The sequence below is a fragment of the Anas platyrhynchos genome, chromosome 1, assembly GCF_047663525.1.
Source record: "Anas platyrhynchos isolate ZD024472 breed Pekin duck chromosome 1, IASCAAS_PekinDuck_T2T, whole genome shotgun sequence".
Taxonomy (NCBI): domain Eukaryota; kingdom Metazoa; phylum Chordata; class Aves; order Anseriformes; family Anatidae; genus Anas; species Anas platyrhynchos.
Genome location: NC_092587.1, coordinates 125,456,496 through 125,473,954, shown reverse-complemented (window position 1 = coordinate 125,473,954; position 17,459 = coordinate 125,456,496). Strand labels below are relative to the sequence as shown.

Here is a 17,459-nt window from a genome sequence, read left to right as displayed (position 1 = left end):
CAGATTGAAGCAAACACAAGTTGATTACCAGCAGTTCCTCAGGCAAAGAGTGGCCACTTGTGGCCTACAGCTAAACCCTATTTCCCTGAAGAGCTTCTCACAGAAGTTGCTAAATAGTCACTTAGTTAAGACCTCAAGCTGCAGATAAAGCATTTTAATTAACATAATTTCCCCCCTCAATTCTAAATTATTCAATCATGCTAACTTTAATTTTCCCTTTGAAGTGGAAATTGTGTAGCTGCAAGAGCACATTTCAAGTCCGTCTCCTATAGCACAAATAGCACAGCAATACTGTGATGAACATCTTAGTAGCAATTCTTTCTGGTTGCCCTTCTCCACCCCTGCTCCTGTTATCACCCAAGTTCTCATTTGATTTGGTAACCTCCTGGAGAGAAGCTAAACACCTCTCTTCAGTGACTGTTTTTCCAGAGAACTTGCTAAGAATGAAACAGAGCCACACAGCACTAATGGTACAGTTGCTTACAGAAGGATGAGAGGAACGAGAGACAAGAGCCCTAGTGAAGCAAGAGCAGCAGTTGAAACCGAATGCTAAGAATTACTACAATCTTCACAGAAAATATTACCTTCTTCCTACGCAGTTCTGGAAGTCTGGGATACAAAGACTATTGTTTCCCTTCTTTTAGATCAACTCCATCTGCTCTTTACAGGTTGCTCAAACCTCTACAGGTCTGGCAAGACAAAAGGATCCCACCAATTTAAGAAAAGGATTGACAGGGGTGAAAACACTCACTTCTTCAATTGCAGTGCAGTACTATACAGTGCTCGGATGACAATCTCTACACAACATGCACTAGACATACTATGAGGACATACTTCAGAATAAGTCTCACAGGGGAAAGCAAGTGGGAGAGTGAAGAGGGAACAGATTTCTCATCTCAAAACCCGTAAAAAAAAAAAAGCTTGGATTCTAAGGCCATTAATTCTTAAGATGCTCATTATCATGGCAGGCTGGCATAATATTCATTTGCCTCAAAGTTGTTTAAACAGTCCAATGATTAGAATTTGTCTGTGCTCCAAAGCAAGAGTTAATGATCAAGAAATAGCGAGGACTTGGCAATTTCTCCATCCTGAAGATCCTAATAAGAAGCTAGCTTCACTATAAACGTTGTAAATGGCTTTTATGCTCCAGCAATAGAATGACTAAACACTGAAAAGAAAGCTAAGAAAGGAAAGGAGGGGGAGAGAAGGCAAGCTGGAAGCCATGAGAAATTACACTGAGCGTCCCAGGGGACTTGGGGGAAAACACAGGCAGACAATGGTTTTAAAGTCTAAACTTCCAAGAAAAATATTTTTTGGAAGAAATTGCAATACGTACCCCAGAAGCAGACAACAGCAGATCAGGATAGTTGGGTACTGCCAATATTCTGCTTACAAACCTAAAGGGAAAGAAGTCAAATTATGAGCTCTCTTGCATGACACTCTGGGATCTTTAAACACATATAATGAGAAAAAAACACTGATTTTAAAGAGAATCTTCTAATAAAAAAAAAAAAAAGTTCTCCAAATGAGCCATTTTAGAGAAGGAAAAAGTATTTCTACAGTACCTGGGTACAGTATATACACTACTCAAACTACTGATCCACTTAACAAAATAATAATTTTCCCCACCTGCACTCAAAGCATTCTACTGACTCCTTCCCAAATGAAAACATTAGTATTTAGGCAAAAAAAAAAAAAAAAAAAAGCCAATGCAGATAGATTTACTGTGATAGCATGGCTCCCCTTCCTCAATTCATGATGTAGATTAAAACCACAAATCAACAGATGCTTTTAAAACACTTCAACAGTGATGACTCAGCTTTCAGCTACCACCTCTCTCCCATCACAGTTGGAGAACACTCAATCTTTTACAAATTTTTAAAGCAAGCATGTGGCAATTTACCACCAGTGTCTGCATTCAGACAGAAAGCTTGTTTTTCAGAAGCATGTAATATTGCTATGTTTACATTCTCTTGTCTGTGTTGAGTAACAAGGACCTCAACTTCTAGAGTTTATTATTATCTTAGAGCTCAGCAACATAAAACGCAGTGCCCTGAGCAGAACAGTACCTGAGTGGGACTGTCTTGCTTTTGAAAAAAGGCGTAACTTTAAGGCCATTAAAAAACAGAAAGGAAAAAAAAAAAAAAGAGATTTGGGTCACTACAATGACAAACTTCCATGACAAAACAGCAATAGCAGCACATGGAGGCATAACGGATCCAACAAGGATCACCACACACCCCACCAAACTAAGAAAATCCAGGACTGTGAAACAAGACAGGAGCAACAGCTGATTTATGTAATCCTTTACTTATTCATTCCTTTTTTAAAGATTGATTTTTTACTTGTGTATCAACAAATTTACGCTAAGTGCCTTTCCACTGTGTGGCCACTGATGAACTCCCTGCATGGACACAACAGTCCCAGTATAAAAATGTCTTTCTGAGTATCAAGCCCTGTTCATTATAAAGTACACCTGTGTACGTAGTAGGTGGAAAGATCAGACGTGGCTGTGTAAATATGCTATAGAAACCTACCTGATCAAAGACTACTGAGACCTTTGACATGAGCAGCCTGTTGCTGTTACACTACGCCAGGTCTACACAGGTTAGACTACCAAATGATGTTATTTAAATCAGACTGGTACCCCAAATTAGTCTGTGTCCTAAATGCACTATTAAAAAACCTTGCTGGGTAAGTTAAGTCAGCAGCCAGCCAAGGAGAGTTAAATGTGTTCTGTGCCCTATGCAGGGTTGTGTCTTCTTTGCTACCTCGTTGCTGTGGACTTCAAAATTTAGCAGCGGATAAGACAACAGGACTGCATGACCCCTCAACAACGAAAAAACCTCCAAAAGTCCACAAAAACTATATAGAGAAGGAGGGCAAACTCGAGACTTTGAAAATAGCACAACTGACAAACATTTTAAGAAGTAAAATATAGAGGAACTTTTAAAGTCTATTTGCCATTTGAGTCTTCTTCGTGGGAGAGCTACTGAGAAGAAAAGGGAGAGTACAGTCCGTCCTGGAGGCTAGCAATGACACACCAGCTAGAGGACATCCCCTGTTGGTCTCCCAGTAGGTCAGAGCGCACCTGAATCATGTCAGTGTAGGTAGCAGGTTGCCTTGCCACCTTCTCCTGTTCAGATCACTGTAATAAAAGGACCTTCACTTCATGAAGAAGAAATTAAGGGAAGGGAAAGAGCATCCTTTCTGACATTTTTTTTGTACAGAGGGAAACCTGTATTTTATTAGGCACCATGGCAACATGAAGTTTTACAGGAATATCCCCGATGACATATCTTCTACATACCCTTCTACATGTAGAAGTGTTTTTGCCCACAGCAACAGAACAGTCTCAAAAAAACGCTCCTTTTCTCAGCTGCTAGAAAGACCGGGAAACTACATTAATAAAGCATGATTCCTGGGATTTATTTTACGGCACCATTTTATAGCCCCTAGCTCACTACAGTCTAACATCCATGCAGAAAGAGTGCTGTTGTTATTTGTTTGGATTTTTATTTTTTTTAACTAGTATTACCACGGAACCTCCAAGTCTGATCTCCACACTCTGCATCAAGTTGCCATTAGATTAGTGGCTGTTCAGACCACAAAGCTTCTCATTTCCTAGGATTAAGCCTGTCTTGAGCTGACAACCCCCAGGCTCTGGAGTCTTTGTAACCCAGACCTGATGTTTGATATGATTTGGGCATTTAATCCATTGAGGCACACTGACAAACTGCACACAGTGAACTTACTCTTTGTGTCCCAAGCAGTAGGAGACAATGTTATAAGGAGCTTTAGTCAAACTCACTCTGATCTTCTCATCTCTATCCGCAGTTAATATATAGCGGTCGTCAGGGCTCAGTGCCTGTTGGTAAAAGGAGAGTTTTAGCACCCAGCAGTTCAACGGTTGTTTTAACACACTTTTTCCTAACCAGAAGAGAGAAGCAGTAGATTATCCATTTTTCTTGACTCTGAATTGCAGGTGCAAGTGTTAAACCATAAATTTCCACCTACAACAGAAGCATAAATCTTGATGACATCAAGAGAGCATAAGCCTAATGACAGCAACTTTGTCTCTCACTAAGACAAGCAGCACAGACTGCTGAGTCCCGTGAAAGCCTCTGAGCTCCAGCACTACAGCAGAAGTCCCACTGTATCTCCAAAAGTTAGAAAGTTATCACACTGAAGAGCTAAACTGACATGACAGTCTGGGTGAATTGCCGTATGCACCCCATCTCCAAGTCTTCTGTGGCTGTAACACCAAGAATTTTTGAACAGTCACACTCCCAGAATAGACAACCCATATACTTGCTTCCTTTCCAAAATCAGCAAGAAGAAATCCAAACCATGTGTGTCATTTATACCTAAAGGAAGTAGAAACTCTTCAAGAAGAAAAAAACCAAGAACCGACAAACAAAAAACACAACAACACCCAAAGTCGGGACAAAGCAACAATGAAAGAACTTGAATGCAAGTTTTAGCCCTGAAGTGGTCAAGTAGCTGGACTTAATATTTATTTTGTATTTTTTTTAAGCCTCTTCCAACTGAACTATTGTACTCTAACTAGGAATGCAATGCAGGTTTGCACAGCAACTACATGGAGGCACACTTACCACATCCAGTACCATAGACAAGTGCCCCAGTTCAAGCTTGCCTTCTGCTTGTGGCTCTGTTATTGAGTAAGAATAGACATCACCAGATTTGTCTGCAACCAGAATCTTATCCTCAGCAGCTGTAATAACGAGGGACGTGCATCTCCTATTCACAGACCTGAAAGAAAAATGGCACAGTTTGAACATGCATGGGAACTTCAGCAAGTCTGGATTCAGAGCCAGTTAAACAGACCAAGACAGACTAGACAAAAACCTGTTAGATGCCACATTCTTAATACAGCAGCAATGAGAATAATGTTACAGTAAGGTGTGCAGAGGCAAACAGCACTTTTGAGACCTCTTGGATCAACAAACTGTATGACAGAAAACACCTGAAAGGTGGGAGAAAAAAGGTGAAGCATTAGAGCTGCTTGTTTGCATTTAGCTTGCTACATTCTCAATGGAGCATCTGACTAGGCAGCCTGCCAGTGCTTTAAAGAAAGCCTGGTAGACTTTGTGTTCTCTTTAATAAAAATACAGCCTAAACACGTGGAAAAGAGAAAGCCAGGCAGGAGGTCTCCTAGTACAACTATTTTGCAGCAACACGGGTAAAAACTGCAGTGAGGCTATTTCTCCAGCTGCCACTTTGTACTGTAAAACAAAGTCCTCTGTGAGCTTTACAAACTCTTCCTCCTCACATGCACAGGGAGATACAGTCTCAGGGTATCTTCTCCAGGCAAAAAACCCTGAACTGGAACTTTGACTTTCCCACATCATCATCCAGTATTTTATTGTTCCAGTAGTAGTGTAGCAGGTAATGTTTTTCCAATAGCTTTCCAGATAAATTTAAAGACCACACAGGTCAGAAAACAAAGTGTTGCAATAGGTTTAATCACAATTACTCTGAAGAAAGTTTCTGCAAATTAACAGCTGTTGTTATCACTATTATTCTTTCAGTTTCGAAACACCTCTTTTCCAAACCTCTCCATGTCCTGAAAGCGTCGATACATGACTGCCAATAACGGGGATCATAGAGAATGGCCATTTCTATTCACCTACTCTGAAATGTAGTGACCTCTGGAGGCAAAAGAACAACATGCTGCACTCCAGGTAGACAGATACCAATTCTAATACATTTTAGTGACTGTGTAAAGGAGTACCGTAACAATGGGAAAATATATAGGACACGAATGCCTACTAACACATGGCAGGCTCAGGCAGCACAGTGTCCAAACAGGATACCTTGCTAACAAGAAGTCTTATTCCGAGTTTAGCTGTACTGCCTTTGACTTAGAGACAGATCCGAAAGTTCCCCTCGTCTGAAACAAGCTTATTAGGAGAGCTAGCATTAAATTAAATTATATTAAATTAGGAAAGCTACCTTTAAATTAAATTATATTGAAGGTGTGAAACCTTTAATACAGCTTGCCATAAAACTACCACAAGTTACCTAGCTCAACTTTGGCATTCTTTCCCCCCCAACCCCCAGAGACCCTTTTGCCTGTATTCCCAGTTTCCTAACAGGACATAGCAACATTCCCAAAAATCCAGCTCTGATTCTAGCTGGCTTTCTAGCAGAAAACAAAACTATCCAGCAATTATCCAATGGCATCTTACAGGCAGGAATAACGGGTTAGAGCAGCAGGGCAGCAGCAAGAGCATGCACATTGAACATAACTTGTCGTTTCTGGTTTTGCCAGCAATTACTCACTGCAATGCTGGTTAACCCAGCAAAGGTCTGTCACGTACCCTACACACACAGCCAAGCTGAGTAAAACCCCATTTTGTATTATTTTGCAACCAGGGCCTTGCATTCATCAAGATCACCAGAAGCAGAGACCTTACATGGTGACTTACCTTCTCAGGAAGTCCTTCACAGTCCTTTTTTTTTTTTTTTTTTTAAACAGAGGATCGTTACAAGCAGCAATGAAAAACTTGTAACTGGAGGACCTCTGGTGGACAGCCACAGTTTTCTCAAGAGAACTACACTACAGAAGGAAGTGTGCAGTAGCTCTAAAAATATGCTTTTGAGCTCACATATTCCCTAAAATATCTTCTCCTCCTAATCAACAGAACCAGACAGTGCATTCATTGAACTGCTCAGTATCACTCTGCAAGACCCAACCGCAGCATTCACTAGGAGCGAGTAAAGTTTCAGTTCTTAAAGATGCAAATGCTATCTTCTGGAATAAACAAGAGATTATCCTTTTCCCGGCCAACAATACAAATTCCCAAGATCATTAAATATACTTAAGTACAATGGGGGATAAAAAAGAGAAAGCTTAGCAATAGCAGTACTTGGGATGCATGAATTTGCTATTTTATAGGTCTAATTTAATCAGCCATAGCCCCATTACGAAGAGACAAGCAACATCCTGCTGCCTTACCTGATGCTAATGCATTCCCAGGAAGGCTTAGTACGAAACAGAATCAGACGTTTGTTGTCATCTGTCAAGACAAAATAATCTCCTGATGGGGAGAAGGCAAAAGCTAGGATGTCATCGCTTCCTTTATCTGTTGATTGTCCGTCCTGCCTAGTAAAGAGAAGGGGAGAAAAAGAGCTCACAACCTGAAACATAGGTTCTGAAATCATTTAGAAAAGGTTGTTCTTACAGCACCAGCAAGAAGGAGTATGAAGAACGAAGTACAATGCTTGAAGTTGGATTTCAGCTTAAAATGTTAAGCCAGCTTGAACATTAATGCAAAGGTATAGGGATTGTACTCGCACCTTAGAAGCCAGCAGTACTTTTTTTTTTTTTTTTTGTGTGTGTGTGTTGTTGTTTGTTTTTTTTAAAGAAAGCTGTGCTTCACAGACCCTTAGAATGGTTTGGGTTGGAAGGGACCTTAAAAGACACCCAGTTCCAACCCCCTGCCATGAGCAGGGGTGCCACCCACTGCATCAGTTTGACCAAGCCCCATCCAACCTGGCCCTGAACACCTCCAGGGATGCGCTTCACCTCCACTTCTGTTTCAATGCCAACAGCAACAAGCCTTCCCTTAGCATTTTATTCTCCAGGTTGAAGAAGAAACATTCTCTCAGTCTGTCCTCACACACCACATGGTTCAGGCCCCGACCACCTCGGTGGCCCATTGCTGGATTAGCTCCAGCCCATCCATGCCTTTCTTGTTCCCCAGGGCCCAACACTGGACACGAAACTGCAGGACTCACAAATGCCAGAGAAAAGAAGAATGGTTTCCACCGGCTTTACACCGCTCCTAACAAAGCCTGGTGAGCTTAACACGATGCAGAGAGGTTGTAGAGCCAACCTTATCTTGCTCCCCTGCCCAGGGTTAGTCCAGCCCAGGTATACACTTATCATAGAATCATAGAATCATAGAATATCCTGAGTTGGAAGGGACCCTTAAGGATCATCAAGTCCAACTCTTGACACCGCACAGGTCTACCCAAGTTCAGACCATGTGACTTCTGCATTTGCCTTTGATAAATCTCATGAGGCTCCTCACAGCCTGTTTCCCCAAGGTGCTGAGATCCCTCAGAAGAGGAGCCCTCTCTTAAGCACATCTGTCACTCCCTCTAGGTTTGGTATCACTACTGAGCACCACACAATATGAGCACCAGCTGAAGACAATTATTAGCTAGGGTTTTAAACAGTACAGCCTCACTATACAGTTTTATGCCATACATAAAAGCTGCTTCAAGTAAGATAAACCATTCTTCTAAACTAAAGAGGATGCAATCTAAACAGCCAGGACTACATTTATACCTAAATTTTTTCTAAGATGTCTCCACTTTGCAGTACAGGACAGTGCATGGCCCTGATGGCAGCAGTGACCATGCTTGGAACCACACGAGGACCTGCCCTGAGTTTGTGCTGATTAGTACAGACAAGACACAGGACTTTGCTGCACCCAAATTAGGACAGGAATCCTGCTTTCCAGATTGCTTATTCCTGGACGGTGCACAGTCCACCGCACCAGGTTCCATCAACCCATGAAAATTCTTCAGAACACAGAATTCAAGCGAAGTGTACATTTATAGACAGTAACTTCTTAATAGTTCCAGCCTCCTTGAAATAAATAAGGACTTTTTGTAATCGGGATGCAGGTTTTAGGTTTCTTTCTGCTCCACGGTGAGAAAGAAAAAGGCTGAGAAGAAGGAAACTGTTTTAAGTCCTAAACCTACATCGTTCTCTGCTTTAAGAAGTGCTAGGGTTAAGGCTACCAGATCTTGATACAAGTTTAGCAGAAAACAAGAAAACTGCCTACAGGACTAACAGTGTCCAGTGGCTGGAGTTAAACTAAGAAAAAGACCTCTTCATTTTTTGAAAAAAATGAATGGAAAAATGACCTAAAAAATAGACTTGAAGGAAGATTGTGTACTGTTTTTTGTTTCTTTTTTCCTGCCTTAGATAGTCTAATAAAAGATGCAGCATTGTAAGCATTATCTTGACTACCAGAAGTCATACAAAACCATTGACTATACATTGGTGCTTCTCTAAAACAAAAACGAGCAGGTATACAGTCCCCCCTCTTGAATTAAACCACAAATACGAATATCTATGTATATCCATCAGGGATAGCACAGACCACTGGTCCAAGGAGTCATCCCACGACTTTGTTTAATTATCTTCGCGTAACCTGAGGAAGAGATGCAGCATCTAGGAAAACACCGGATCATTTACACTTATTTTCTCACCGTTTCTCTTCTACGGCCTTCTGTTCCGCATCGCTGCAATCATACACGAAGAGATCACCTTCCCTGCGAGTAAAAAAAAAAAAACAAGAGTAAAACCACCGGAACAAAACCAAACCCGAGTTTAAGCATTAAGAGCATCAGCTGCTTTATTTTGTAATAAAAGGCTCCCGAGGCGCCCCGCACTGACCCGTGCTCCCTGCACCGCGCCGCCAGCAGCCTCCCGCCCCCCGCGGCGGCCATGAGCGGCCCTCGCAGCGCCATGGCCGGGCCGTGCCCGCCGCCCCCTCGCCGCCTGCCCCCGCCGCCATCTCGGCCGCTGCCCGCCATGGCCGCCCCATGCGGGCGGGCGGGCGGGCGGACGCGGGGCGATGACGCCCGGGTAGGGCAGTGGAGGGCGGAGGGCGCAGCGCAAGATGGCGGCTGCCGCGCTGCTGCGCTGTGGAAGGGCGGCCGCCCGCCAGGTGAGTGGCCCCGGGGGCTCCTCCACCACCACCACCGACCCCTTTTTTTTTTTTTTTAACCCTCAGTGCTCTCCGCTGACCCCCGGGTGAGCGCTGTGCTGGCTGGTGTTTTGCAGGTGCTGCGGCTGGACCCCCCCCGCGCCCCGATGTGCGCCCTCATCGGCGGCGCTGTGCACCCGGCCGGTGGGCTCCGGGACGCCGGCGGACAGCAGTAAGGCACCACCCGCGGCCACACAGCCTCGTCCCGGCCTCAAACCCAAAAAACAGCCTTCCTCCGGGCCCCTGCGGGCCGAGGGGGGAGCTGCCTGCACGGTGGGGCTTGCGCGGTTAGCTGCCCCTGGGGCTGTCCCCGCTGGCAGCGCGGGGGGCTTGGGTTGTGGATAAATAACCCTAAATAGGCTGCAAGAGCTGAGGAACCCCCACAGCCCTTCCTGGGTGCCTTCCCCTTCATGTGTGAGCTGCTGTCGTGCTTGAGCAGGCTCGAGGAGTTGTCGTTGTGTATGTCCTAACATATAGACAGGCTTTGCAAGGTGCCACAAGGTTGATGGAAATGAGCGTAGCAGCGTACTTTGTTTATTAATTAATTAATTACTTTATTTATTTATTTAAACTGAGGTGTGGTTTTGACCTTCAGACATTCCCCTTTGCCTTTTGAAATGCTTGGATGATGTGGTTCAAAAGGCGGTGCGCTTGGGTGGAAGAGAGAAAAACTCCCAAGGCAGGAGTATCTGCTCCGGGCTGCGGAGAAGCACCACATCCTGTTATATTTGTTTTAATTCCACTGCTTCTTAACCCCGTAGGTTTGCAAGCCTGGTAAGACGTAGGCCTGGGTTTGGCTGCCAAAGTGCATTCAGCGTTCAGGAGTATTTGAACCGCTTCTGACCGAAACCAACCTATAAACACAGATTTCAAAGAAAAGATAATGTGCAAAATGCCTTTTGGATGTACACAGAGGCTCGTTGGTTCAATGAGTAGTATTTTCATCCCAAATTAAAGATCTAGGTGCTTAAACAGCACAGTTTCACGGGGCCATACGTGGGAACAATCAGACTTGTTGACAGGTATTGAAAAGATGACTGGAAGAGGAGCTGAATGCAGACTTCTGGCTTCTAATGTTTGCCTCTTAAATACCAAGGCAAATAAAAGCTTGGATTGAGAAAGCCATTTCTGCGTAGATTGATGTAGGCCTGTCTGAATAACAAACTGCTTCTTACTGTAACTTATTTTATGCATTACTTTAAGCGTATTTGCTCTGTATTTGTAGCAGCAGTTTCTAAATTCATTGTCCTGCAGCTCTGATTTCAGAAGGTGCCAGGAGACCTATTAGTCTACCTCTTTCAGCCAGCTGCTTTCCTTGCAAACGATTATGTTTAGTCAAGATGTATAGGATGCAGCTGCCTCTTTCAGATTCTGTCTGGAGCAAGCTATACACATTTTCTTTGCTCTGAGAAAATGGTCATGTTTACTAATGAAGTCAGTGATGGGAGTTGACCTGTAAGTTCTGGATGCCACCTTTCTGAGTGTGAATGTGTTTTAAGCATGCTCCAGTAACGATACTAGTGATACAACCCTGTTCCATTTGGGAATAATACTCTCTTTTGGGATGTGTTCTTCTGACAGAGTCAGTTTAGCAATAGCCACCTACAAATCAGGTAATACAAAGTTTGAAACACCCTAATTAAAGCGTCAGTACCAATTGTATTGCGCTTGATGCTTATGAGTGGAAATGTGCCTTTTCAACATTTCCAAACGTTACTGTTTAAACTATTTTTTTGCAGCAAAACTTCCTCTTAATGCTGAGTTTGAATGCTGTCTACCTCCTTGATTTCTTGGGATATCACAGTATTAACACTTCTTCAGCTTTTGCGCAGGTTTCACTTGTCTGTCTTCCCTTTGGGCATTCTTATGTTCTCCCTGTGCAGTTCCTCAAAGAACTTTTCAGCCTGGAGTGACGCTTTCTCAAGTGTTAGTTTATACAGGCTGCTGTGTTTGGCTGCATCTGTTAGCAGGCAGGCAGGCTTCCCCTGAAGGTCACTTCCCATGCTGTATTCTGAGTTCTGTATTTCCTTTGTTAAATAACTTTGCTTCTAATTCCACGTATTTGCCTCTTCTGTGATGTTTTCAGTTCAACATTGCTAAAGACTTGCTTCTATTCAGCGCTACTTACGGTATCACCTTAGGTCATACAAGGTATTACTGTAAAATACTAGTAAGGGGGAAAACTGCATCTAACTTACGGTCCTGCACAGTAGGTCTGGACTCCCAAACTGTGCAGATATATCCACACGATAGACTGGAAGTCTGCTGAATTACCCTGCAGGTTGGAAATGGTGCAACTCCTTATGGACTCAACTCTGCTGTAGCAAATTTCCATGGTGGTGTGGCTTCTTAATATGCTCCCAGACCTTTTGGTCCTGCTGTTTTTTCTAACAACAACAGTACATGTTGTTGATCAGCCTCTCAAGGACATCACTGGCATGGACTTCTAAGAGGTGTTTGATACACCGCGTAAGGGCCTGAAAGTTGCTGCTTCCTCTTCAACAGTTTGCTCCTTGTCTGGAGAATTCAGCTTAATGAAGGTGTCTGTGGGAGAGAAGAAATAAAGACAGGCTACCGTGAAGCACCAGGAAGTCTTCTAACGCTTCTTTATGAAGAGGTCTCAGACTAAAAATAAGAAGTGGAGATAGTGAAGACTGGAGGAGATGGAGTCTTGGGGAAATTGAGTGAAGCTGTGTTAGATGCAATTCAGTTGGTAGGTCACGTGGACCCATCAGCGAGTAATACTTCCATGTATGGCCTCGGGTGTCTCTTACTCTGGTACTAGTCCCTTGGGAGTCATCCCTCCCTACTGCTTAAAAGATAACTATTGCAAAAGGCTGGCTATTGCTGTGTCTGTTTACTGTGTCTTCTGCTCTGCTGGCCTCTTCACTGGCAAATATTGTCTCTGTAACAACAGGGCTCAGCTAACAAGCTATCTTAATGCTCATCTGAGGTAAGAAGGTGTGTCTGTAAAGCATTTCCACTGATGCAGAGTTGAAGCACAGAGAAAAACAGCTCCTGTAAGGGGTCTGACAAAGCAAGGAGCAAAAGGTGTTATTTCCTGAGTTCCAGCATCATAGCAGCAGAAACTGTTCGATGCTAACTAGAGCTCTGTTGTCTTTAATTTAAAATGCCTTAAAGCTTTCTGCTTCATAATGTCCATATTTAGTATAATAAGTTATTTCGATTTGCTTTTTTGACACATGTTGCTGTTTTTGCTTTTCAGTTTGCTTTTCGTGACACATCATGTCAAAAAGTTAAAATGATATGACTAAGATCATTAATTAACAGGGATGTCAGGTATAACGATGATAATCCTCTTTGTGCCGTTTCCTAGATGTAATGACACCTCAGGGAAGCACCAGGCTGCTAGCCACGAAGGCAACAGTTGAATTTCCTAAAACGTTGTCTTCTAGCTCAGAGTCTCCAACTGAAGGTGAGACAATATCTAGTACTAATCTCAAGGAAGCTTCAAAACCTTCTGATGAAGATCTGAGAGCGTTGATGTCAAGAAAAACTGTGGTTGCATTTCCTCAGCGCAGAATTGGTTCTTCCATTGTGGAGGAAAAACACACTAGAGTCGCAAGAGGAGGAGGCATGAGGAAAGAATTAGCTGAAGAAGAAGAAAGCTCGTCTTCATCCAGCTCAGATTCAGATTCTAGCTCAGATTCTGAAGGAGAAGATGATGATGATGATTCAGAAGCTGCCATTAAAACCAGAGTGGAGTTTCCTAGGCGAGTTGCCAAAATTTCTGAGAAAGTAACAACAAATGCATCAAAGCTACCAAAGGGTAACTTGTCCCAGAAACGCCACAAAGAATCTGAAGCTAAGAAGAAGCCAAGCAAAACAGAACCAGATATATCTACCATCAAGCAGGTGACGTTTTCTAAAACTCCAGTTGGTCATAAAACATCAAAATCCAAGGCAAGAGACCCCAACGTAAAATCAGCTCCGAAAGAAGCGGATCAGCAGAAGCTGGCCTTAGAACCACACTTGGATGAACACCAAGCCCTGGCAGACAGCACTCTTAAATCCGATTCTTTGGAGGAAAAGGCCGCTGGAGCCCAGGTAGCAACGACTCAGCTGAAAGCTCCACCAGTGGCTCAGGAAGACAAAAAGCCAAACCTGGTGTCCGGAGGGGAAGCAAAAAGGGTAAAGGAGGCACGGGAGTCAGCAGCAGTAGAAGTAACTTCTAAACAAGAAGAGGAGACTTCTGAAAGCGCGGTGTTGGTGATGGGTACAAAGGAGGAGACCGTGCAGGAAGCAGGTGACCAAGCTGGAGAAAGCAGCACAACAGAGGGTACACCTTTACATTGTTTGAACTGTGTTGATTCTTCTGGGCTAGGGTGTATGTTTTTATTTTTTAATAGTTTCCAAATCTTCTCTGTTTGTGATTCTTTGATCTCTGTATGTATTGAAGCTAATGGTGTAGCAGCGACTTCCTCGAAGAGAAATTCTTACGCATTACTAATTGTTATAAGAGCTTCATAACACTCAGTTTGCACTTATGTTGTGAAAGGAAGCTGTAATTACAGTTTTACAAGCCAGTTGTTATTTATAAAATGAAAACGAGATTATGAACAAAATCATGGGGTTTATATGACAAAGCTTGCTTTCCCTTTTCTTTTTTTTTTCTTTTTTTTTTTTTCTCAGAAGGATTTGGTAGCTGCTTTTTTCCTCAGCTAAATTTGGTATCATCTGATTTCTGTTTAAATCCAGCTCTCCCTCCCCCTCTCCTTCCTGCCTGTTCTTTCCCAAACTCTTGCAGTGCTTCAGATTTCAGGAGACGTCAAGAAATTGTAATGTAATGCCAGCAACAGAAGTTGGTTCTGAGATTGGTGGATTTCTCCCTAGCTTCACTCCATTAACTTACCCTTTTTAGTTGCCACCAGTCCTGTTGACTTTCTTCCTGCTCTCATTCTGCATATTTCAATAGTAAATGCCCCTCTCTCCTGATCTCTTATGACTTTCCATGTTTGGCATCCAGCTTAGGCAGTGGTACCATTCTTCTCCGTAAAGCTGTGGGGATAACATCCTTCAAGTGACGTCCTTGCAGAAGAGGCCCCGGGGATCTTAGTGGACAGCAGGTGGAACCAGCAGCGAGCCCTGGCAGCAAAGACGCCCGGTGGTGTCCTGTGCTGCATTCGGAGTGCCACCAGCAGGTGGAGAGAGGTGATCCTCCCTTCTCAGCACTGGTGCAACCACTCCAGGGCACTGGCTCCAGTTCTGGGCACACTACAAGAGGCATGGAGAGACTTGAATACGAGTAGGAGGACTTGGTCTTGAACCGTGCTAATGATTCAAGGTGGAGATCATGGCACTTTGTCAATGTACGAAACAGCCTCCCCTACTCTGGTGCTGTAAATCCAGAATAAGATTAAGCCCACGTGGCAAGCTTGCCCCGCAGACGTATAAAATAACCACGTCTCAGATACGCAGCCACGCCAGCAGCAAAACCTTTTTGATAGACCTGGTTATGCTGGAAGAAGCACTTGTGCCTTTGAGGCCCTCTTGCTCTGTGGAGGTGGCAGGGCTGTGCGGGGTGGTGCGGGTGGGTTCACGCTCCTTTACTGCTGGTGAAACACCTCTGGGTGTCAGGAGAGCAGCAGAGTGCAACCTAGCTGTGCTGCTCAGCAGCATCACTGCTGTCTTCAGGGTATCTTGCTCCCCCTTTTGAGGCCGCCTTTGAAAACAGCTACTGCTTTTCCATGTTTAATGTTCACAGCTAATGATACCTTCTGTGCTCTTTCGCTCATCTGCAAGCTCTGCAGCAAGCGTGCTGAAGATGTAGAAGCAATTCTCCTTACAGACCTAGGCGTTCAGGTGATGTCATCCGCTTTGTAGAGCAGGCAGTACCAAGCAGTCAGCAAAAACTGCTGACTTGAACTGCTGAAGAAGTAGCAAAATAGCAGCGTGGCAACTCAGAAATACATCTCTGATTCATTTTGGAAGAACATCCTGTGAAATCCGTGCTCTTTAAGGGAGAAAGCAGAGAAGAAGTCTGAAGTGTGGGGAGGATGATCTCAGGGATAAATTTCTCCTTTGAGAAGCCAAGTACAGTGTATTTGGGCAGGAAAAATGAGACTCCATCTGCTTTTCTTCCTGAGCATCTGTCTCTTAATTTGGAACAACTGTCTCTTGCAGGTTGAACGTACGCTTGCCTACGCCTGCTTGTTCTTGGGGCTATTTGCAGCCAAGACAGCATCATCTGGCTTTTATACGTGTAGCGGTGTCTCCTGTGAGCCGCCTCAGTAGGAACGGAGCAGTGGGCTCGGGGTATTTCCTTTTGTAGGCTGTGCGTTGTTTTTGCTGAAACAAGGGCTTACTCCGTGCCAATTTATAAGCAAGTCTTGCTGAATTTTAAGCATACATGCTCTTAAACTGGTAGCATTTTGCACTGCAGTAATTGTGTCATAATTAAAGGGAAATTCTGGTGTTCGGTTGCCTGAGTTCCTGCGTTTTTATTGCAGGGTGTAGCATTACAAAAAGGAGCTTAATGTGATCTAACATAAGCCACCACATGCAAATTTAAACAAGGAAGCTCTTCACTAGATTATGCTTATGTCTTTCCTATTGTTAAAACTCTGGGAGGATGAGAATAAATTAATATTGGGAATAAAGCTTTATTTCTTGCAATTTCCTTGGTTGTAAAATCAGCCCATAACAGGAACCTTTTATGTAAATAGTACTGCCTGTATTTGCATAATATTCTAAAAGTATAAGAATTAATGTTGGTTTTAATGTGAAGTAAGGAGTTCTGAATAGCTTTATTAGATTACTCTTTTAGGAGGAAGAGCTGATTACAAAGTTTAGAAGATTGTACTGCAATTAATTCTTTCTCAGAGAAAGAAAATGTTCATCAAAGGCTCTTGATCTATTATTGTTCAGTATAACCACATGTGGAATTAAACTGTGAAGATCTTAATAACTCCGTCACTTTTCCCCATGGAAAAAAAAAAATCAATCTGTAAGGTAGTTCTGATAGCTGTATCTCATGGTCTGACATGATATATCGTTGCTGCTGCTTCTTTGCCTCTTCTGGCTCGCTAAGAATGTCACCTACTGTTCTGGCTGAAGTGAAAACCAAGGCAACTGTGAAAGAGCCAGGAAACGCAGACATATGCCTTCAAAATGTAAATGAGTGTTCTGCCTAGTCCTCCCCCAGCATTAGGTGCTAGTTTGGATTTAAAACCCTGTGCTGTATGAGGTGACTTGCACCATTTCCCATTCCCCTGCTGCATACTGCTGTGCTTCTTTACTGAGTTCTGCTGGCACCTCGTATGATCCTAAACTTACCCCTTTGTTGTTGCTGCTGACTTTTTTCTTTTAAATATTGCCTGAATGTGGGGTCTGAAAATACATGAAGGTTGGCTCAGCAATTAAGGATATTGCCCTCTGTAGTAGCATCTTTATAGTCACCGGTTACTATTTGTTTTCACAGAGCCTGCAGCAGCTGCTCAGCCTGATCCTGAAGAATTTGATAATTCTACCTACAAGAACCTCCAACATCACGAGTACAATATGTACACCTTCATTGATTCTGTTGTGGTTCTCTCAAAATTCAGGCAGCCGCAGCCATCTTCTGGAAGACCATCACCAAGGCACTGAACGAACCACATTTAAAACAAATGTGTAGATCATATGATAAAAAACCTATTTAGCTCTGATGTAGAACCTATTATAAATCAATAAATGTGTGATAACTTC

General features: G+C 43.3%; 2 protein-coding genes across 3 annotated transcripts in view; one reads left to right on the top strand and one right to left on the bottom strand.

The window, feature by feature from the left end:
* The window catches only part of WDR4 (WDR4 tRNA N7-guanosine methyltransferase non-catalytic subunit), a 21,349-nt gene extending 11,216 nt beyond the window's left edge, over positions 1-10,133 (bottom strand). Inside the window, exons 1-6 of one of the 2 annotated variants that reach the window (XM_072028375.1) lie at positions 9,794-10,133; positions 9,253-9,315; positions 6,983-7,129; positions 4,617-4,773; positions 3,756-3,868; positions 1,337-1,397 (exon numbers count right to left, since the gene is read on the bottom strand). In XM_072028375.1, coding sequence (XP_071884476.1) covers positions 1,337-1,397; positions 3,756-3,868; positions 4,617-4,773; positions 6,983-7,129; positions 9,253-9,315; positions 9,794-9,873 — 621 coding nt within the window. In that variant the 5' untranslated portion in view covers positions 9,874-10,133. Of the gene's footprint in view, positions 1-1,336; positions 1,398-3,755; positions 3,869-4,616; positions 4,774-6,982; positions 7,130-9,252; positions 9,316-9,439; positions 9,580-9,793 lie in introns of those variants that run through there. The other variant, XM_038172745.2, reaches the window with a different exon arrangement.
* On the top strand, positions 9,666-17,459 carry NDUFV3 (NADH:ubiquinone oxidoreductase subunit V3). Its single transcript, XM_027448694.3, is given in 5 exon segments — positions 9,666-9,713; positions 9,830-9,844; positions 9,846-9,924; positions 13,090-14,052; positions 17,194-17,459. Coding segments are annotated over 5 exon segments (1,272 nt in total). The 3' UTR covers positions 17,361-17,459.